The 16,777-nt window shown below is 44.1% G+C and overlaps 1 protein-coding gene across 1 annotated transcript in view; it reads left to right on the plus strand.

Moving 5' to 3' along the window:
- LOC309545704 (multidrug resistance-associated protein 1-like) overlaps nucleotides 1-16,777 on the plus strand; it is a 135,375-nt gene that overhangs the window by 58,335 nt on the left and 60,263 nt on the right. The window contains exons 6-8 of the mRNA XM_082245040.1: nucleotides 9,360-9,614; nucleotides 11,452-11,517; nucleotides 15,359-15,496. Coding sequence (XP_082101166.1) covers nucleotides 9,360-9,614; nucleotides 11,452-11,517; nucleotides 15,359-15,496 — 459 coding nt within the window. The remainder of the gene's footprint in view (nucleotides 1-9,359; nucleotides 9,615-11,451; nucleotides 11,518-15,358; nucleotides 15,497-16,777) is intronic.

The raw sequence follows: 16,777 nt of genomic DNA on the forward strand, positions 1-16,777 counted from the left end.
ACATATATATGATGATCTGTTTGACACATCCAAATTATAATCCGTGGGAGAAGTAAAGTGAAGCAAAAAAATAACAATATAAATAAAGTGCAGCTTTTCAAGTGTCCTTTCAACAGTCCAAGCATGTGATGCAATTCATAGTAAACCAAAGGCTATCCATAATATTGTGCCATTATTATCAGAGTACCCCTGAGGAGGTCACGTAACCGTGACAACACGCATTGGATGGAGCCAGGTGACGCTGCCAATACCGGAAGTGACACGGGAGCCTTCGAGCCCTGCTGACGTTCAGAAGTAGATGGGTTTTTTTTTTTTTACCTAAATGGAAGTGCTAAAAAAATCTTTAATAAACACTCATTTAACCACTTAAGCCCCGGAAGATTTTACCCCCTTCCTGACCAGGGCCTATTTTGCGATTCGGCACTGCGTTTAACGGACAATTGTGAGGTCGTGCGATGCTGTACCTAAACGAATTTGACGTCCTTTTTTTCCCACAAACAGAGCTTTCTTTTGGTGGTATTTGATCACCTGTGCGATTTTTTGATCATGCGCTATAAACAAAAAAATAGCATCAATTTTGCAAAAATAACAATATTTTTCACATTTTTTTTATGAAATTCCCCCCAAAAAAATGTAAAAATCTAAATTTTTAAACATTTTAGGCCAATTTTATGCTACATATGTTTGGTAAAAAAAAAAAATCGCAAAAAAGCGTATTTTGATTGGTTTGCGCAAAAATTATTGCGTTTACTAAGGGAAAGATTTTTGTCATTTTTGTTGGTTTTTTTATTTTAACGAGTAATGGCGGCGATCTGCAATTTTTTTTGCGGGACTGCGACATTGTGGAGGACAGATCGGACCCTTGACTGACATTTTTGACACTTTTGGGGTTACCAGTGACATTCCTACAGTAATCAGTGCTATACATATGCACTGTTACTGTAAAAATTACACTGGCAGTGAATGGGCTAACTTTTTATGAGAGGGAGGGGTTAAGTGTGTCCCTAGGGGCGTGCTTCTAACTGTGATTGGATGTGGCTTACTGGTGTAAGAACAATGATCAACGGTCCTACATAGCAGAACCGTATGATCTCCATTCTTACACAGGGGAGAATGACAGGCGGCTGTGTTTACATTAGCCGCCTGCCTTTCTCCCGCTGTAATGGACAATCACGAGTGCCCAGTGGACATCGGGTCCGCCGGGCACACGCGTGGGGGGGGGGTCTGTGAGCGGGAGTGGGAGCACGCCTCTGGCGGCGCGCGCTCGCTCCCTAGAGCCTCACAGGCTAGCGACGTAGACCTACGTCGCTTTGCCTGTGAGGGGCTGACTGCCAACGTAAATCGGCGTTAGGCAGTCGGCAAGTGGTTAAACATACTGCACCATGAGGATGCCCTTTGTTCTACAAGTCTGGACACAGTGGAGGAATCAAAAAATTAAAGGGCCGCACCCCTAGTTTTGGGAAATGACCCAGGACATCAGAGAGTGCGTAGGAGGAGGAGTGCAGAGGAGCCTATTTCTTGTGCCCCAGTGTAGGGGAAAGCACAACTTGACCTGGCATGACAGGTCAAATGTGGAGGTGAGCGCATTATTTGAATGGTGGTGGGAATCACTGAAGCATTATTGCGGATAACCTTGGTTCACTATAAATTGCATCACATGCTTGGACTGGTAAAGGGACACTTGAAAAGCTGCATTTTATTTATATTGTTTTTACTTCACTTTATTTCTTGCACGGTTTATAATTTGGATGTGTTAAACGGATCATCATATACTCAGCTCAAAATAATGAAAGGAACACTTTTTATTCAGAGTACAGCACCAAGTCAGTTAAACTCCTGGGATATTGATCTTGTCAGTTAGGCAACGGAGGGGGTTGTTATTCAGTTTCAGCTACTTTGGTGTTAATGAAATTAACAGATGCACTAGATGGGCAAGAATGAGACAACCGCCAAAACAGGAATGGTTTTACAGGTGGAGGCCACTGAATTTTTTTCTCTACCCTACTTTCTAATTGTTTTAACTAATTTTACATTTGGCTAGGGTCACTACTGATAGCATGAGGCCATACCCGGACCCTGTAGAGGTTTCAGAGGCAGTCCAACTCCTCCAGGATGGCACACCAATATGTGCCATTGCCAGAAGAGGTTTGCTGTGTCTCCCAGCACAGTCTCAAGCAGTCTCAAGAACATAGAGGAGATTCCAGGAGACAGGCAGTGAATGTCTCTGACCAAACAATCAGAAACAGAATTCATGAGGGTGGCCTGAGGGCCTAACATCCTCTAGTGGCCCTGTGCCCAATGCCCCGAACTGTGGAGCTTGATTAGCATTTGCCATTGAACACCAGAATTGGCAGGTCTGGCACTGGCACCCTGTGCCTTTTACAGATGAGAACAGGGTCACCCTGAGCACATGTGACAGACGTGAAAGGGTCTGGAGAAGCAGTGGAGAACATTTTGCTGCCTGTAACATCATTCAACATGACCAGTTTGGTGGTGGGTCAGTGATGGTCTAGGGAGGCATATCCACGGAGGGACGCACAGACGACTACAGTCTAGAGACAATGACACCTTGACTGCCATTAGGAATCGGTATGAAATTCTTGGACCCATTGCCAAACCCTACGCTGGTGCAGTGGGTCCTAGGATCCTCCTGGTGCACGACAATACCCGGCCTCATGAGGCGAGAGTATGCAGCCAGTTCCTGGAGAATGAAGGAATTGATACCTTTGAATGAACCTCACCCTCGCCTGACCTAAATCCAATAGAACACCTCTGGGATATTATGTTTCGGCCCATCTGACACCGCCAGCTTGCACATCAGTCTGTTTAGGAGCTCAGTGATGCCCTGGCCCAGATCTGTGAGGAAATACCCCAGGACACCATCCGTCGTTCCACATTAGAAGCATGTCCCGACGTTGTCAGGCATGCATACAAGCACGTCGGGGCCATACAAACTACTGAGTACCATTTTGAGTTGCTGCAATGAAATTTCAGCAAAATAGACTAGCCTGCTGCATCATTTTTTCACTTTGATTTTCGGGGTGTCTTTGAATTCATACTTTCGTTCCTTAAACATTAGTCAGTATATATCAGTATATATATCCAGCATGAAATTTTTCCCCATTGAGATCTGATGTGTTTTCAAAATGTTCCTTTCATTTTTTGAGCAGTGTGTATATATAAATATATATATATCAACTGGGACATTAATGGAAGTTTGACCGTATATATTTTTTATCACCAGTACACTTATTATGAAGGTCTATATATGGAATGATTTGGTATTATATATATATATATATGTTATTATGTACAAACAAGGGAATAGGCTCAGCATTATTTATTTTTTATTTTTTTTAATGTGCATGGTCACATAAGCAAACATAGACTGCGTTTGGAAGCTTAATACAAACAAATGCTGGATGCCTGTAAAAGTGGTATTTTTTTATGCCTTTGTGCATGAGGCTTTACCTGTACTAGTATTCTGACACGCATTCTATTGAATTTAGCATGGAAATTCTTGCATGCTTTTCTTATCAATCGCTCAGAAATACCATGGGGGAATTGTGTCTGAGTGCTGTATAGCACCATCTTGTGGTAAAAAAATACATTTACCTGTAGTTCAACACCTTTAATTTCTTGTCTGCTTATGATAGATTAATGCATCTTTCTTTTGTTTGTACACTACACATCATGGCTTTAATTTACTAAAAGCAAATAGACTGTGTACTTTGCAAGTGCAGTTGCTGTCTGTAAATTCAGTTGCTACAGAGATTAGTGAATGAGGTAAAGCTTTACTTTGCAAAGAATAGCCAACATAGGCGTGCGCAGCCTATTAAATTAGGGTGTGCACCCCAAAGCTCAAACACACGTGTTTGTGTGTGTCTACATATATATGACCCCAGGACATTTATCTCCCTGCCGGCACATTGAAAGGCAAGTGCCTAAAGACTTCTCTTACGGCAGAGCCAGTAAGAGAGAGATTTTTCCCATCTTCCTACCAGCACAAAAAGTGATAATGTTAATGTACATGGGGTGATTAGGGTGTGCCCAGGCACACCTGGCACACGCTGTGCGCACGCCTATGATAGCCAATCTCATACAATGAAAAAAAAAAAAGAAACAGCATTTCTCTTACATCCTCCGACAGTCGCCGCCACTTCATAATCTTCACTAATGGGGTAATTGACCTTTGCTCCGCAGGAGTAGCTAGGCAACAAGATTTGTTAATATCAAAGCTTTTAGCATATCACACCCCTAGGGGGTGGTCCCCTCAGTCAATACCTCCCTGCTTCCTGCATTCTCAACTCAGTTTCTAATGCCTAGCTTAGGAGTAGCTGGCTGATCCTGTGCTGGGGCTTTCAGTCTCAGCCTTCTATTCTCTTTTGGATTTTATTTCAAGTATTTTTCTCTTTCTTTTACTTAGCTGTTCTTTTTCTCAGCATTAGTTTAGTTTCTTCGGATGAAGATGATCATGCGGAGCTGGGTCTCGGACTGGCCACCCTGGATCCCAGGGCTCAGGGCCAGGGGTTCCCCAGCCTGCCATCGAGCGTTCAGCTCAGGTTTCCCTGGCATATTGAACGACCCATCCCTGTTCGCTGCAGGGATGCTGCCTGTGAGGTGGCTACCTCACCGGACGCCATTTGCGGTTTCGCACCGCAGTTCCACTGCGTCCTGACTGCGACACTCCCTGTCCTCAGTACAGCGGTTTGGTCGCTGGAGAAGGCTCCCCACGCCATCCGGACTGGTAAGTGCACTTCTATGTGGGGACCTGTCTGTTTTGGGTGTCAGTCTGTGACTGTGTGACCCTGCATGTCTGTGTATGTGCTGAGCTCCCTGTCAGATTCCTGTGTGGAATAGCTGCCTTTCTGTGGGCTGCGGGGGGGCTCTCCCGCTCTGCTATGTGAGATGTATGGGGCAGACTGGGCTTATACATGCTGTGCGGCGGCCGCTACTGCGGCTCGCCATTTTTTTGCGGCAAATTATGGTGACCGGCCCTGTGTGGTACGGCGCGGTGTTTTGGCGCCAAACGCCGCCATTTTGGCGGCGATTGATCATACAGCCACATGTCGGCGCCATTTTCTCATTGCCTAAAATGCCTCAGCCGAGCGGCCATGTTTGTGTAGCCTGCATAGGCTTTATAGGGCGGTCAGTCATTGCATCACTTCCTTTTGCTCTGGAACAGCGATCGGTGTTCGCCCAGGGAACTTGGTCGGAGGAGGAATCCTCCCTTCCGATCAACATTCTGGAATTGCGAGCGATAAATCTCTGCCTTCTGCGTTGGTCGAAAAGGCTTCAGGGCCGTCCGGTTCGGGTGCAGACGGACAATGCCACAGCGGTGGCCTACATCAACCACCAAGGGGGCACCAGGAGTGCCCGAGCGGCTCGGGAAGTAGCCGACATTCTGTCTTGGGCCGAGACGCACGTCCCGGCGATATCTGCAGTTCACATTCCGGGGGTGGAGAACTGGCAGGCGGATTATCTGAGTCGCCAGACCCTGGAACAGGGGGAATGGTCCCTTCACCCGGATGTCTTTCAGATGTTGTGCGCGAAGTGGGGTTCCCCAGATGTGGACCTGTTCGCGTCTCGTCTAAACAACAAGGTGGAAAGGTTCGTGGCAAGGACGCGCGATCCTCGGGCAGACGCCTCAGACGCGTTAGTGGCGTCCTGGCATCAGTATCGTCTGATGTATGCCTTTCCACCGATTCAGCTGCTGTCCAGGCTCCTTCGCAGGTTGGCCTCGGAACCGTACACGGTGATTCTGGTGGCTCCAGACTGGCCTCGCCGGTCTTGGTACGCATACCTCGTGAATCTGGCGGTCGACGCTCCGTGGCGTCTGCCACTTCGAGAGGATCTCCTGTCTCAAGGACCGATATTCCATCCTGCTTTACAGTCGCTGGCTTTAACGGCCTGGCTGTTGAAAGCCAGGTCCTGAAGGATAGGGGTCTCTCCCCTGAGGTCATTCCCACTTTGATCAAGGCTAGAAAAGCCTCTTCGGGGAAGATTTACTACCGTACTTGGAAGGCGTATTTTGCCTGGTGTGAGTCCAGGGCGTATTCCCCTCGCTCATACTCGGTATCGAGAGTGTTGGCTTTCCTTCAAACGGGCGTGGACCAGCGTTTGGCGTTGGCCACGATTAAGGGTCAGATTTCTGCGCTGGCCGTTCTCTTTCAACGCCCTGTGGCATCTAATTCTTTGGTTAGCACCTTTGTTCAAGGGGTGCGACACTTGGCCCCTCCTCGGAGGGACCCTTTACCTCCATGGGACTTGAACCTTGTTCTGTACGTGTTACAGCATGCTCCCTTTGAGAAGATCAGGGAGATCTCGTTGTCTCTGTTGTCCAAGAAGGTTGCCTTTTTGGTGGCGATCACTTCGGCTCGCAGGGTGTCGAAGCTGGCGGCCTTGTCCTGCAGCTCTCCCTACTTGGTGATTCACTTGGATAAGGTGGTCTTACGACCTAACCCTTCTTTTCTTCCGAAGAGGATCTCGGAATTTCACCTCAATGAGGACATTGTCTTGCCTTCGCTTTGCGCGAAGCCTAAGCATCCAAAGGAGGTGGCTTTGCATTCCTTGGATGTTGTTTGGGCGATCAGGGTTTACCTGTCATCGACAAAATCCTTTCGCAAGTCGGATTCTCTATTTGTCCTTCCAGAGGGTCCTCGGAAGGGCATGACGGCGTCGGCTGCGACCATCGCCAAATGGATCAGACAGACCATTGTGCAAGCCTATGCTTTGAAGGGGAGGGTTCCTCCTTTCCCTATGAAGGCGCACTCTACCAGGTCTCTAAGTACGTCTTGGGCCTATTGTCATCAGGCTTCTGTGGCCCAGGTGTGTAAGGCGGCGACTTGGTCATCCATTCACACCTTCTCAAAATTCTACAAGGTGGATGTTCAGGCATCGGCAGATGCTTCCTTTGGCCGTGAAGTTCTTAGTGCGGCTGTGCCTTAGGGTCCCTTGTTTGTGTCCTTGGCTGTTGGGGTGTTTTTACCCCTAGGTTACTTGTTTTTTCCTGGGTTGTTGCTCCTGTTGAGCACGTTTTCCTGTTGCCCAGTTGGTTCTCATACTTTTGGTAAGGTTCCTTTCTCTGATGTGGGTACTGCGTTGCTTTAGGCGCGGCTGCGTTTTTCCCACCCCTCATGTCTACACTGCTCTGGGACGTCCCCATTAGTGAAGATTATGAAGTAGCGGCGACTGTCGGAGGACGTAAGAGAAAACGGAATTTTTGTAAAATCTTACCATAAAATTCCTTTCTCTGAGTCCAACGACAGTCGCCGCCCCTGCCCCTCTTTTGGGGTTTGTTTATGTACTCTACTGCTATGCTACTGAAACTGAGTTGAGAAATCAGGAAGCAGGGAGGTATTGACTGAGGGGACCACCCCCTAGGGATGTGATATGCTAAAAGCTTTGATATTAACAAATCTTGTTGCCTAGCTACTCCTGCGGAGCAAAGGTCAATTACCCCATTAGTGAAGATTATGAAGTGGCGGCGACTGTCGGAGGACTCAGAGAAAGGAATTTTACGGTAAGATTTTACAAAAATTCCGTTTTTTCTTGCACATGATTGGATGATGGAAGTCAGCACAGCTTTTCTTCATTTACTAAACTCTGAAGCAACTATACTGGCAAAGTGCACAGCCTTTAGTAAATCAATTCCTGTATTTCATTATAAAGACTTGCTCAAAAAAAGTTGGAAAATAGGGCATTTATTTAAATGAATTTTAGCTATTTAAAATCTCTCACCTTAATATTTTTAGTTTCTTTCCTTGCAATATGCAAGCATATAATATGTAGTGTAAGACCTAACACCCTGCCAGATTATATTTAAAGAAGTAGTAAACCGCACAATTTTATTTATTTTTAAACCCTGCAAGGTAAAGGCATAATGTGCTAGTATGCATTGCATACTAGCACATTATAAAATACTTACCTTAGAACGAAGCCCTCCTAAAGCACGTCATCACCACTGACAGAGCTTCCATCTTCACCTGGTCTTCCTTCCAGGTTCGAGTGCTCAGGCAGTCTGATTTGCCACGGACCGCGGCACGGGGCTCTGAAGGGACTGCACGGGTATGCTGTCCTATGCTGTCCTTTCAGAGCACATGCACCGGCGACGTCACCAGCTGCATGCAGTGTAAATATCTCCTAAACCAGGAGTCTTCAAACTATGGCCCTCCAGTTGTTCAGGAACTACAATTCCCATCATGCCTAGTCATGTTTGGGAATGTCAGATTTTTGCAATGCCTCATGGCATGTGTAGTTTTAGAACAGCTGGAGGGCCATAGTTTGAGAATTTCTGTCCTAAACCATGCAGGTTTAGGAGATATTCATGGTACCTACAGGTAAGTCTTATTATAGGCTTACCTGTAGGTACAAGTGCAAAAATAGACTTTACTTCCACTTTAAAGAGAAAGGATGAATGTGATTGATAGTACAGCAAAACAGTGGAATTTATTTTCATCATGGGAATCCTTTTTTATCCTGGTTAAAAATGGCTTAGCCATTTATTCTGAAGAAGGAACCGCAGTCACACACAGGTCTACTTTGTGGACTTGACTGTTAGAGGCATGGGATCCCCTTTAAACAGAATGTATAGTATTTTCAATTATTATTTTTAAATATGTATGTAAAGGAGATTAACCTAACTTCAATAATAGTATTTATTTGTCTTAATCTATTTTTGTTTTTTTCTATGTATAGCTTGTAACTTTTATATTGAAATGGGAGCAGCCATGTTTGCTCATTATATATACTTACTTCATGGTTTGCAGTGCTACCTAATAGTTGTGCTATAGTGTTCCTTCTCACAATGCAACCTATTAGTTGTCTGGCTTAAGCTGGCCATACATGGATCAAACTTTGGCCAGTTCAGAAGGAACTGAATGATTTTCTATCTATGTAAGGCTGTTCCTGTTCATAAGAAGTTGATCTATCGATTGACTTTTCATGAATGGTGCAGCCAATCGACTGTAACCCTGATCGGTGTATTCTGACGATGGAAGATACGGACAGGGGTTATACCCACCCCTTCCCTATTCAAAATGGGGAACAAAAAAAAAGGTTGCATTTAGTTACACTTTAATAAACAAAAAAGTTACTGGAAATTTTGTAAAAATGCGAGTAGCATTTAAAAAAAGTGAATTAATACAGCAAATATTTGCTCACTGAAAACAATCTATACCTTATTTCTAAGTAGCGAGTATTTTCAGAGTTGTGTTTGGAAACTGGTATTGGTGTAATGTAATGTATTGTGGTCAGTAGAGGTGTTTTCATCCTTAAACATTTTATATACCATTTTTTGGTCAAATTTAAACTCTTTTGAGATGTTTTTGTTAGGTCACATTTTCTAACTTTCTTTTCAGTCGTTGAACTTGGCCAGCTCTACTCGTAGGAAATTTACAACGGGGGAATTGGTAAATTTGATGTCTTCAGATGCCCAGCAGCTCATGGACCTGACAGTGAACATTAATTTGCTGTGGTCAGCCCCTTTCCAGATCCTCATGGCCATCATCTTCCTGTGGCAGGAGCTCGGGCCATCCGTGCTGGCTGGTGTGGCTGTGCTGATACTGGTCATACCTTTGAATGCTTACATTGCCGGTAAAGTGAAACAGCTGAAGGTACAGTTAAAGAATATTTATTTGGAGGGTTATTGGTTTTAAAGAGGGTCAACACATCACACATTTTTAAAAACTGAACTCTTGGATTAAAAAAAAGTTCCCTTGCAGTTGAGCATTCTAACTCAGTTCTGCATAGTGTAATTTCAGCTCCCCACCCTTGCTTTCTGAAAACTCAGACAAGCTGTATAAACTCTGGAACTTGAAGGGCTGTAGAGTAGATTCCACTGCAGATAAACAGGTACAACTTATGTAGGAGAATTTGTTTAATCTCTGTGTATCACCTGAGGCAAGTCACTTTAAGGAGTATATGTAAGGGCTCTTTCACACGGGCGTTCCGTATGTCCGTTTTTCCTCCCATCCGTTTGCGGATGAAAAACGGACATAATGTATCTCTATGTAAATACGGATGTCAGCGGATGATCATCCGCTGACATCCGTTTTTTGTCAGTTCAGTTCAGTTCAGTTTTTTTGAACGGAAGAGAAACCTATTTTTTCTTCCTTTCAAAAAACTGAACGGACCCAAAAACGGATGTCAGTGGTGTCATCCGCTGACATCCGTATTTACATAGACATGCATTATGTCAGTTTTTCATCCGCAAACGGATGGGATGAAAAACGGACATACGGACCGGATGACACAAGTGTCACTCGTGTCCGTTACAAAAAAAAAGGACCTGATCGGGCAAAAAAAAAGGAACGCCCGTGTGAAAGAGCCCTAAGGGTTTGCAACCACTTCTCTGCATTCCCTGCATTAAGATAAAAAATACCTCACTAGTTGTATCGCCCCCTCACCTCCCCTTTATACTTACCTGAGGTCTATCTTGATCCAGTGCTGTGCCCATCTGAGAGAAGGAGCCTAGAATACCATTGCATAGAGCAGGTAGGTATAACATGTTTATTATTTTAATTAAAAAAAAAAAAAAAAATCCTTTACAACCGCTTTTATTTTTCGAAGCGTACCAGTCCTTAGATATGGTGGCTGCATCCGTTTTTCATATGTCAGTCTTTATTCCTTTTAATTTCACCTAATGATCCTGCCAGTAGCACAATTCTTGTCCTAGGGTGACAACGCTCACTCTAGTTTTTTGCTTCAAGCCCATGGTGGATACGGAAAAACAAAACACCAAAAGTGAACTAAAAAGTCTGTGTGAATACAAACAAAAAAAGTGCACTTAGTTGTGTCCTACGGTTCCTTCCTGAAGAGGAAGGACTCTTCCCTGATCAGCAGAACAGAAAACTGCTGACAGGAGCAAGTCACACTTAGGTCCACCTAGCCAAAAGGTCCGTCAGACCCCACTCCTCATTGTCAGCTGAAGCTAACCAACGAGTAGAAGGTGAGGGGCTCTCTCGAAGAGACTCCCCCCCCCCCCCTTTCTAGGCAAGGAAGGAAGAAACCTAAGGGCCACATATCCTCCCCCTAGAATTTAGGAATTTAGAGTAGGCCTGGAAACCCCCACCCTACAAAGTGAAAAAGACATATACAGCGCAGGTGATACAAATGTGTAGAGAAAAATAAAAAAATCAAGTGCATTGCAGGTGCAGTGACAAGATGACAACTCTCACTTGCTATACTGCATTTATGAAGGAGCAGGGTTGTCACCCTAGGACAGGAAGTGTTAGGTCTACAAGGCGCCTCTGCCTCATCCTCATAATACTGAGAATCAACAGGTAATTTTTTTGTACCCATTCAACAAATACTATACATCAAAATACTTTTTCTAATGGTATAAGGGGCGCATAGAGTTCATCATCGGGTCCACATACACTTTAATGATTTTCTAGTGCTACTAAGTTGCAAATTACATCTACAGGTTTAACATCTTTTCTCCTCTTACAGAAAAGCCATTTGAAGAGTAAAGATCTACGCATCAAGTTACTGAATGAAATCCTGCATGGAATAAAGGTAAGTGTAAAACTGAGGAAAATCGGCATCACAGGCCAATGTTTTGGGGCTCCCTTTTGCGATCACTTGAGAATGTCTTGAGAAAAGGATCCGGTGAGGTCCCAAAATGTTGGCTTGTGATGCCTTTTGCTATATGTGAATAAAGGACTGGATTATGACTATACTAAGGTGTGCTGGTAAAAGTCCTAATTATCCTATGATTGTTTTGTGGTACCATTCCCCTAACTTACTACAGCACCCTGCATGAACAGTGGGCAAGCCTGTAAAGTGTGCAATGGATACAATACAACTGTTCTCAGCATATAAATGATCAAGCTCACTTTTGCAGCCCTAAGGTCCTTTCCATCAAAAAACTATCTGCTTGAAGTTTCTATGCTCCACCTTTGTTTATATGAGGATGCTCTGGGGGCTCACATTTACTCCAAAAATATATAGGTACAGTATGTTAAATGAAACCTCTGCTTTGAGCTCCATGGATGCTGCCAATCCGAGCCTTTCCTGGCTATTATCCTGTTCCAATGGCTTTAATATCTAAGTCATTGACCCAGCCCAAGCATGCAGATCAGTTCAGATTTGCCTCATACTAGTTCCTTCTGGGACAACATCCATGCAGACCAATTTGGTGCATTGTGCAGCGTGTGGTCTGAGCACTGATAGGCTGCCCCCCACCCCTTCGACCTCTGCAGCAATGCTGGCAGCACTCATACCTCTATTTCCCAAAGATAACCTCTGGATATGACGCTGAGCACGAGCACTCAATTTCTTTGGTCGACCATGGTGAGGCCTGTTCTGAGTGGAACTTGTCCTGTTAAACCTCTGTATGGTCTTGGCCACCGTGCTGGAGGTCAGTTTCAGGGTCTTGGCAATCTTCTTATAGCCTAGGCCATTTTTATGCAGAGCAACAATTCTTTTTTTTTTTTCAGATCCTCAGAGAGTTCTTTGCCATGAGGTACCATGTTGAACTTCCAGTGACCAGTATGAGAGAGTGAGAGCGATAACACCAAATTTAGCACACCTGCTCCCCATTCACACCTGAGACCTTGTAACACTAACAAGTCACATGACACCAAGGAGGGAAAATGGCTAATTGGGCCCAATCTGGACATTTTAACTTAGGGGTTACAGCAAATTTATCCTGTTATACAAGCTGTACACTCACTACTTTACATTGTAGCAAAGTGTCATTTCTTCAGCGTTGTCATATGAAAAGATATAATAAAATATTTACAAAAATGTGAGGGGTGTACACACTTTTGTGAGATACTGTATATACATATAATTATTTTATTCCCTGCAGATTTTGTAAGTTTGCCCACTTCCAAAGAATCGAAGGGTCTATAATTTTTATCATAAGTGTATTTTAAATGATAGAGACAGGATATTACCCAAAAATCCAGAAAAAAACACAAAAACAAATGCTATAAATTAGGTTGCAGCTTAGTGAGTAAAATAAGTATTTGATCCCCAAGCAAAACATGGCTTAGTACAGGGGGGAGAAACTCTTTTTGATCAGCACAGAGGTAAGACGTTTCTTGTAGTTGGTGACCAGATTTGCACACATCTCAGGAGGGATTTTGGTCCACTCTTCTTTACAGATCTTCTCTAAATCCTTAAGGTTTCTTGGCTGTCTCTTGGCAACTCGAAGTTTCAGCTCCCTCCATAAATTTTCTATAGGATTAAGGTCTGGAGACTAACTAGGCCACTCCATAACCTTAATGTGCTTCTTCTTGAGCCCATCTTTTGTTGCCTTGGCGGTATGTGTTGGGTCATTGTCATGCTAGAAGACCCATCCACAACCCATCTTCAGTGTTTAGACTGGGGGAAGAAGGTTCTCATCCAAGATTTTACAATACATGGCTCCGTCCATTGGTCCCTCAATGCTGCAAGTCGGCCTGTACCTTTACCGTAGCAGAGAGACAGCCCCAAAGCATCAGGTTTCCACCTCTGCGCTTGACTGTAGAGATGGTGTTCTTAGGGTCATAGTACGCATTTTTCTTCCTCCAAACATGGCGAGTTGAGTTAATGCCAAAGAGCTCAATTTTTTTCTCATCTGACCACAGCACTTTCTCCCAATCCTTCTCTCAATAATTTAGATGTTGCCTTCTTGAAGAGGGGGACTTGCTGTGTTTGGGGGGAAGAAAAGTACTGACTATGACCCTAAAAACACCATCTCTACAGTCAAACACGGAGGTGGAAACATTATGCTTTGGGGTTGCTTCTCTGCTAAAGGTACAGACTGACTTTGCCGCATTGAGGGGCCAATGGATGGAGCCATGTATTGTAAAATCTTGGATGAGAACCTTCTTCCTTCAGCCAGAACACTGAAGATGGGTCATGGATGGGTCTTTCAGCATGACAATGACCCAAAACATACCGCCAATGCAACAAAGGAGTGGCTCAAGATTAAGGTCATTAAAGTGATTGTAAAGTCTCGTTTAAAAAAAAAAAAAATAACAGGCATGTTATACTTACCTCCTCTGTGCAGTTAGTTTTGCACAGGGCTGCCCTAATCCTCCTCTTCTCAGGTCCCTCTTTGCTGCTCCTAACACCTCCCTCCTATTGAGTGCCCCCACAGCAAGCAGCTTGCTATGGGGGCACCCGAGCTGAGCTGCAGCTCCTTGTGTCCATTCAGACATGGAGCTGCCATTTGGCCCCACCCCCTCTCTCTCCTGATTTGCTCACTGACTTTGATTGACAGCCATGTGAGCCAATGGCGCCGTGGCTGTATCTCAGCCAATCAGAAGGGAGAGTCCCGGACGGCTGAGGGACTCATGGACATTGCTGGAAAGGGAGGCACCTCAGGTAAGTATTAGGGGGTGCTGGGGAGGCTGCTACACACAGAAGGCTTTTTATCTTAATGCATGCCTTTACAACTCCTTTAAGGTCTAGTCAGGCTCCAAACTTTAATCCTATAGCAAATGGATGAAGGGAGCTGAAACTTCGAGTTGCCAAGCAACAGCCAAGAAACCTTAAGGATTTAGAGAAGATCTGTAAAGAAGAGTAGACCAAAATCCCTCCTTAGATGTGTGCAAATCTGGTCACTAACTACAAGAAACGTCTTTCCTCTGTGCTTGACGTGAAGAGTTTCTCCACCAAGTACTAAGTCATGTTTTGCTTGAGGATCAAATACTTAATTTACTCACTAAACTGCAACTTAATTTTTAACGTTTGTTCCATGTGTTTTTTCTGGAATGTTAATTGATATTCTATCTGTCATTTAAAATACACCTATGATAAAAATGATGGACCCTTCATTTTTTTGTAAGTGAGCAAACTTACAAAATTTGCAGGGGATCAAAACATTATTTCCCCCACTGTATATTTTATTAAAAAAAAAAAAAAAAAAAAAAGTAGTCGCATCATCTTTCAAATAATAAAAAAAAGGGTCCAGGCACACTTGAGCTTTAAAATACTGCCTTACAGGCGTTTGAGGTTTGCCTCCATGTTAGCCTTTGTACCCATGCACACTATAGATGTGTACAGCAGCTTAGAGGCAGAATCCTCCCCCCAACCAAAGTCACATTCAGGAGAGGAACATTTGTTCAAAAGTGGCTAAATTCGCATTAACGCTTGGCCAATTCTTAACATTCTGGGGGTAAAAAAATGCTTTAACGCCAGCTACATGAACGCACGATAAACGCTTGGCATGAACACACATGCAAAAACCAAGTTTTTTCTGCTGCTAAACGCCTGTAGGAGAAAAGACGTCCTAGAGAATACAGTGTGCAAGTGGTCAAACAGTGACAGAGGAGAGGTTAAGACTTGTTCCCCACCATAGATTCTGGTACCGCCTTCTGTTATGTATTATGGTATTCATATGAATTCTGTACAATGTTTTCAGATTCTGAAGCTGTATGCCTGGGAACCGTCTTATCAGAGGAAAGTCAGTGAAATTAGGGAGAAAGAAATGGATGTTCTAAAATCTTCTGGATATCTGACCACATTTTCTATGCTGACACTCACCTGCATTCCTTTCCTGGTAAGCCATACTATTGTGCTGTCACTGTATTGTAACTGTATAGATGTCGATTTGAAAATACCTGATAAAAAAGAGACTTGTGGGTTTATTTATTGTGGCATGGCTGAAAGCACTGCACTGCTCATAAAGATCATAAAGTGACCGGTTACCATAGGGTCACTTTGACTCAATAGGCCACCTGTAAAAGAAGAAGTAACATACTTACCTTTCTGGTGATCTGTATGTCAAAAAACCTGCTGCATCTCTGCTTCCCAGCTACTGCATGCATTACACTTCGGCTCCCGCTCATGTCAACCAACTCCAGTGACAAGGGAGTGGGGGATAGGGCTGAGTGCCGCTGTCTGTGTCAATAGATGCAGCAGCGTGGCTCGGAAGCAAGCACACATGAGTGCCCCCACGGGAAGCGGCTTCCCATGGGGGCACTGGACAGACAGGATGAACCAGGAGTGTCGATGGGGACCCGAGAAGAGGAGGTTCAAGGCCACTCTGTGCAATTCCACTTTTTTTTTTTGTAAATTTCCTTTACAATCGCTTTAAGTGAGTGTAAAGAGAGCTGTATTTTTTACTGTATATAGATAATAAACATAAAGCATAACTAAAAGCATCAACACTACCTCTTTTCCAATGGGTCTGATGCTCCAAAGGACCCTGGCATCTTCTACCTGGCTTCTCCTGGGTGCCCGTCTCTGGCTGTCTTGATTGGTTGCTGCAGAATGACATCACTTAAGCACATGTGCTGGAGTCATTGATCCCGGCACAGTGGCATTCTACAGAGGATTGCAAACAGGCAGGTAAGTTATTTTATTGCAGAAGAGACATGGCATGTTCTGGAGATTGTGATGTCATCTACTCACCCACACATCTCAGTCAATCAGAGGAAGCCTTGTATTCATTGATAAAAAAAAATACAAGGCTTCCTGTAAATGGCTGGAAAGCACTCAGCCCAACATTTTGTCCCAGCAGCAGACAGAAAGTTGTGTCTACCACTGCTGACATGACACGCATACTATACAATGTGTAGCTGATGCTGCATACAGTTTATACAGTGCTGACAGCAGGCACATCAGTTTGGAAATAGGTCATTTGGATCAGCTCAGCCAAACAACTACTTAACGTGAAAGTAAACCTGGAGTTCTCCCCTGCCCCCATATGTCCTGCCCACTTTATACAGAATTAAGCACAAAATATTTTTTTTGTAAAACAATTAAAAATAAAAAAATAGAAGAGTTGAATATACAAAGAAATCAGTCTTCTACAATTCTGCAAATATCACGTTATGTT

The sequence above is a fragment of the Pelophylax lessonae genome (genome assembly GCF_965119305.1).
Source record: "Pelophylax lessonae genome assembly, chromosome: 2".
Taxonomy (NCBI): Eukaryota; Metazoa; Chordata; class Amphibia; order Anura; family Ranidae; genus Pelophylax; species Pelophylax lessonae.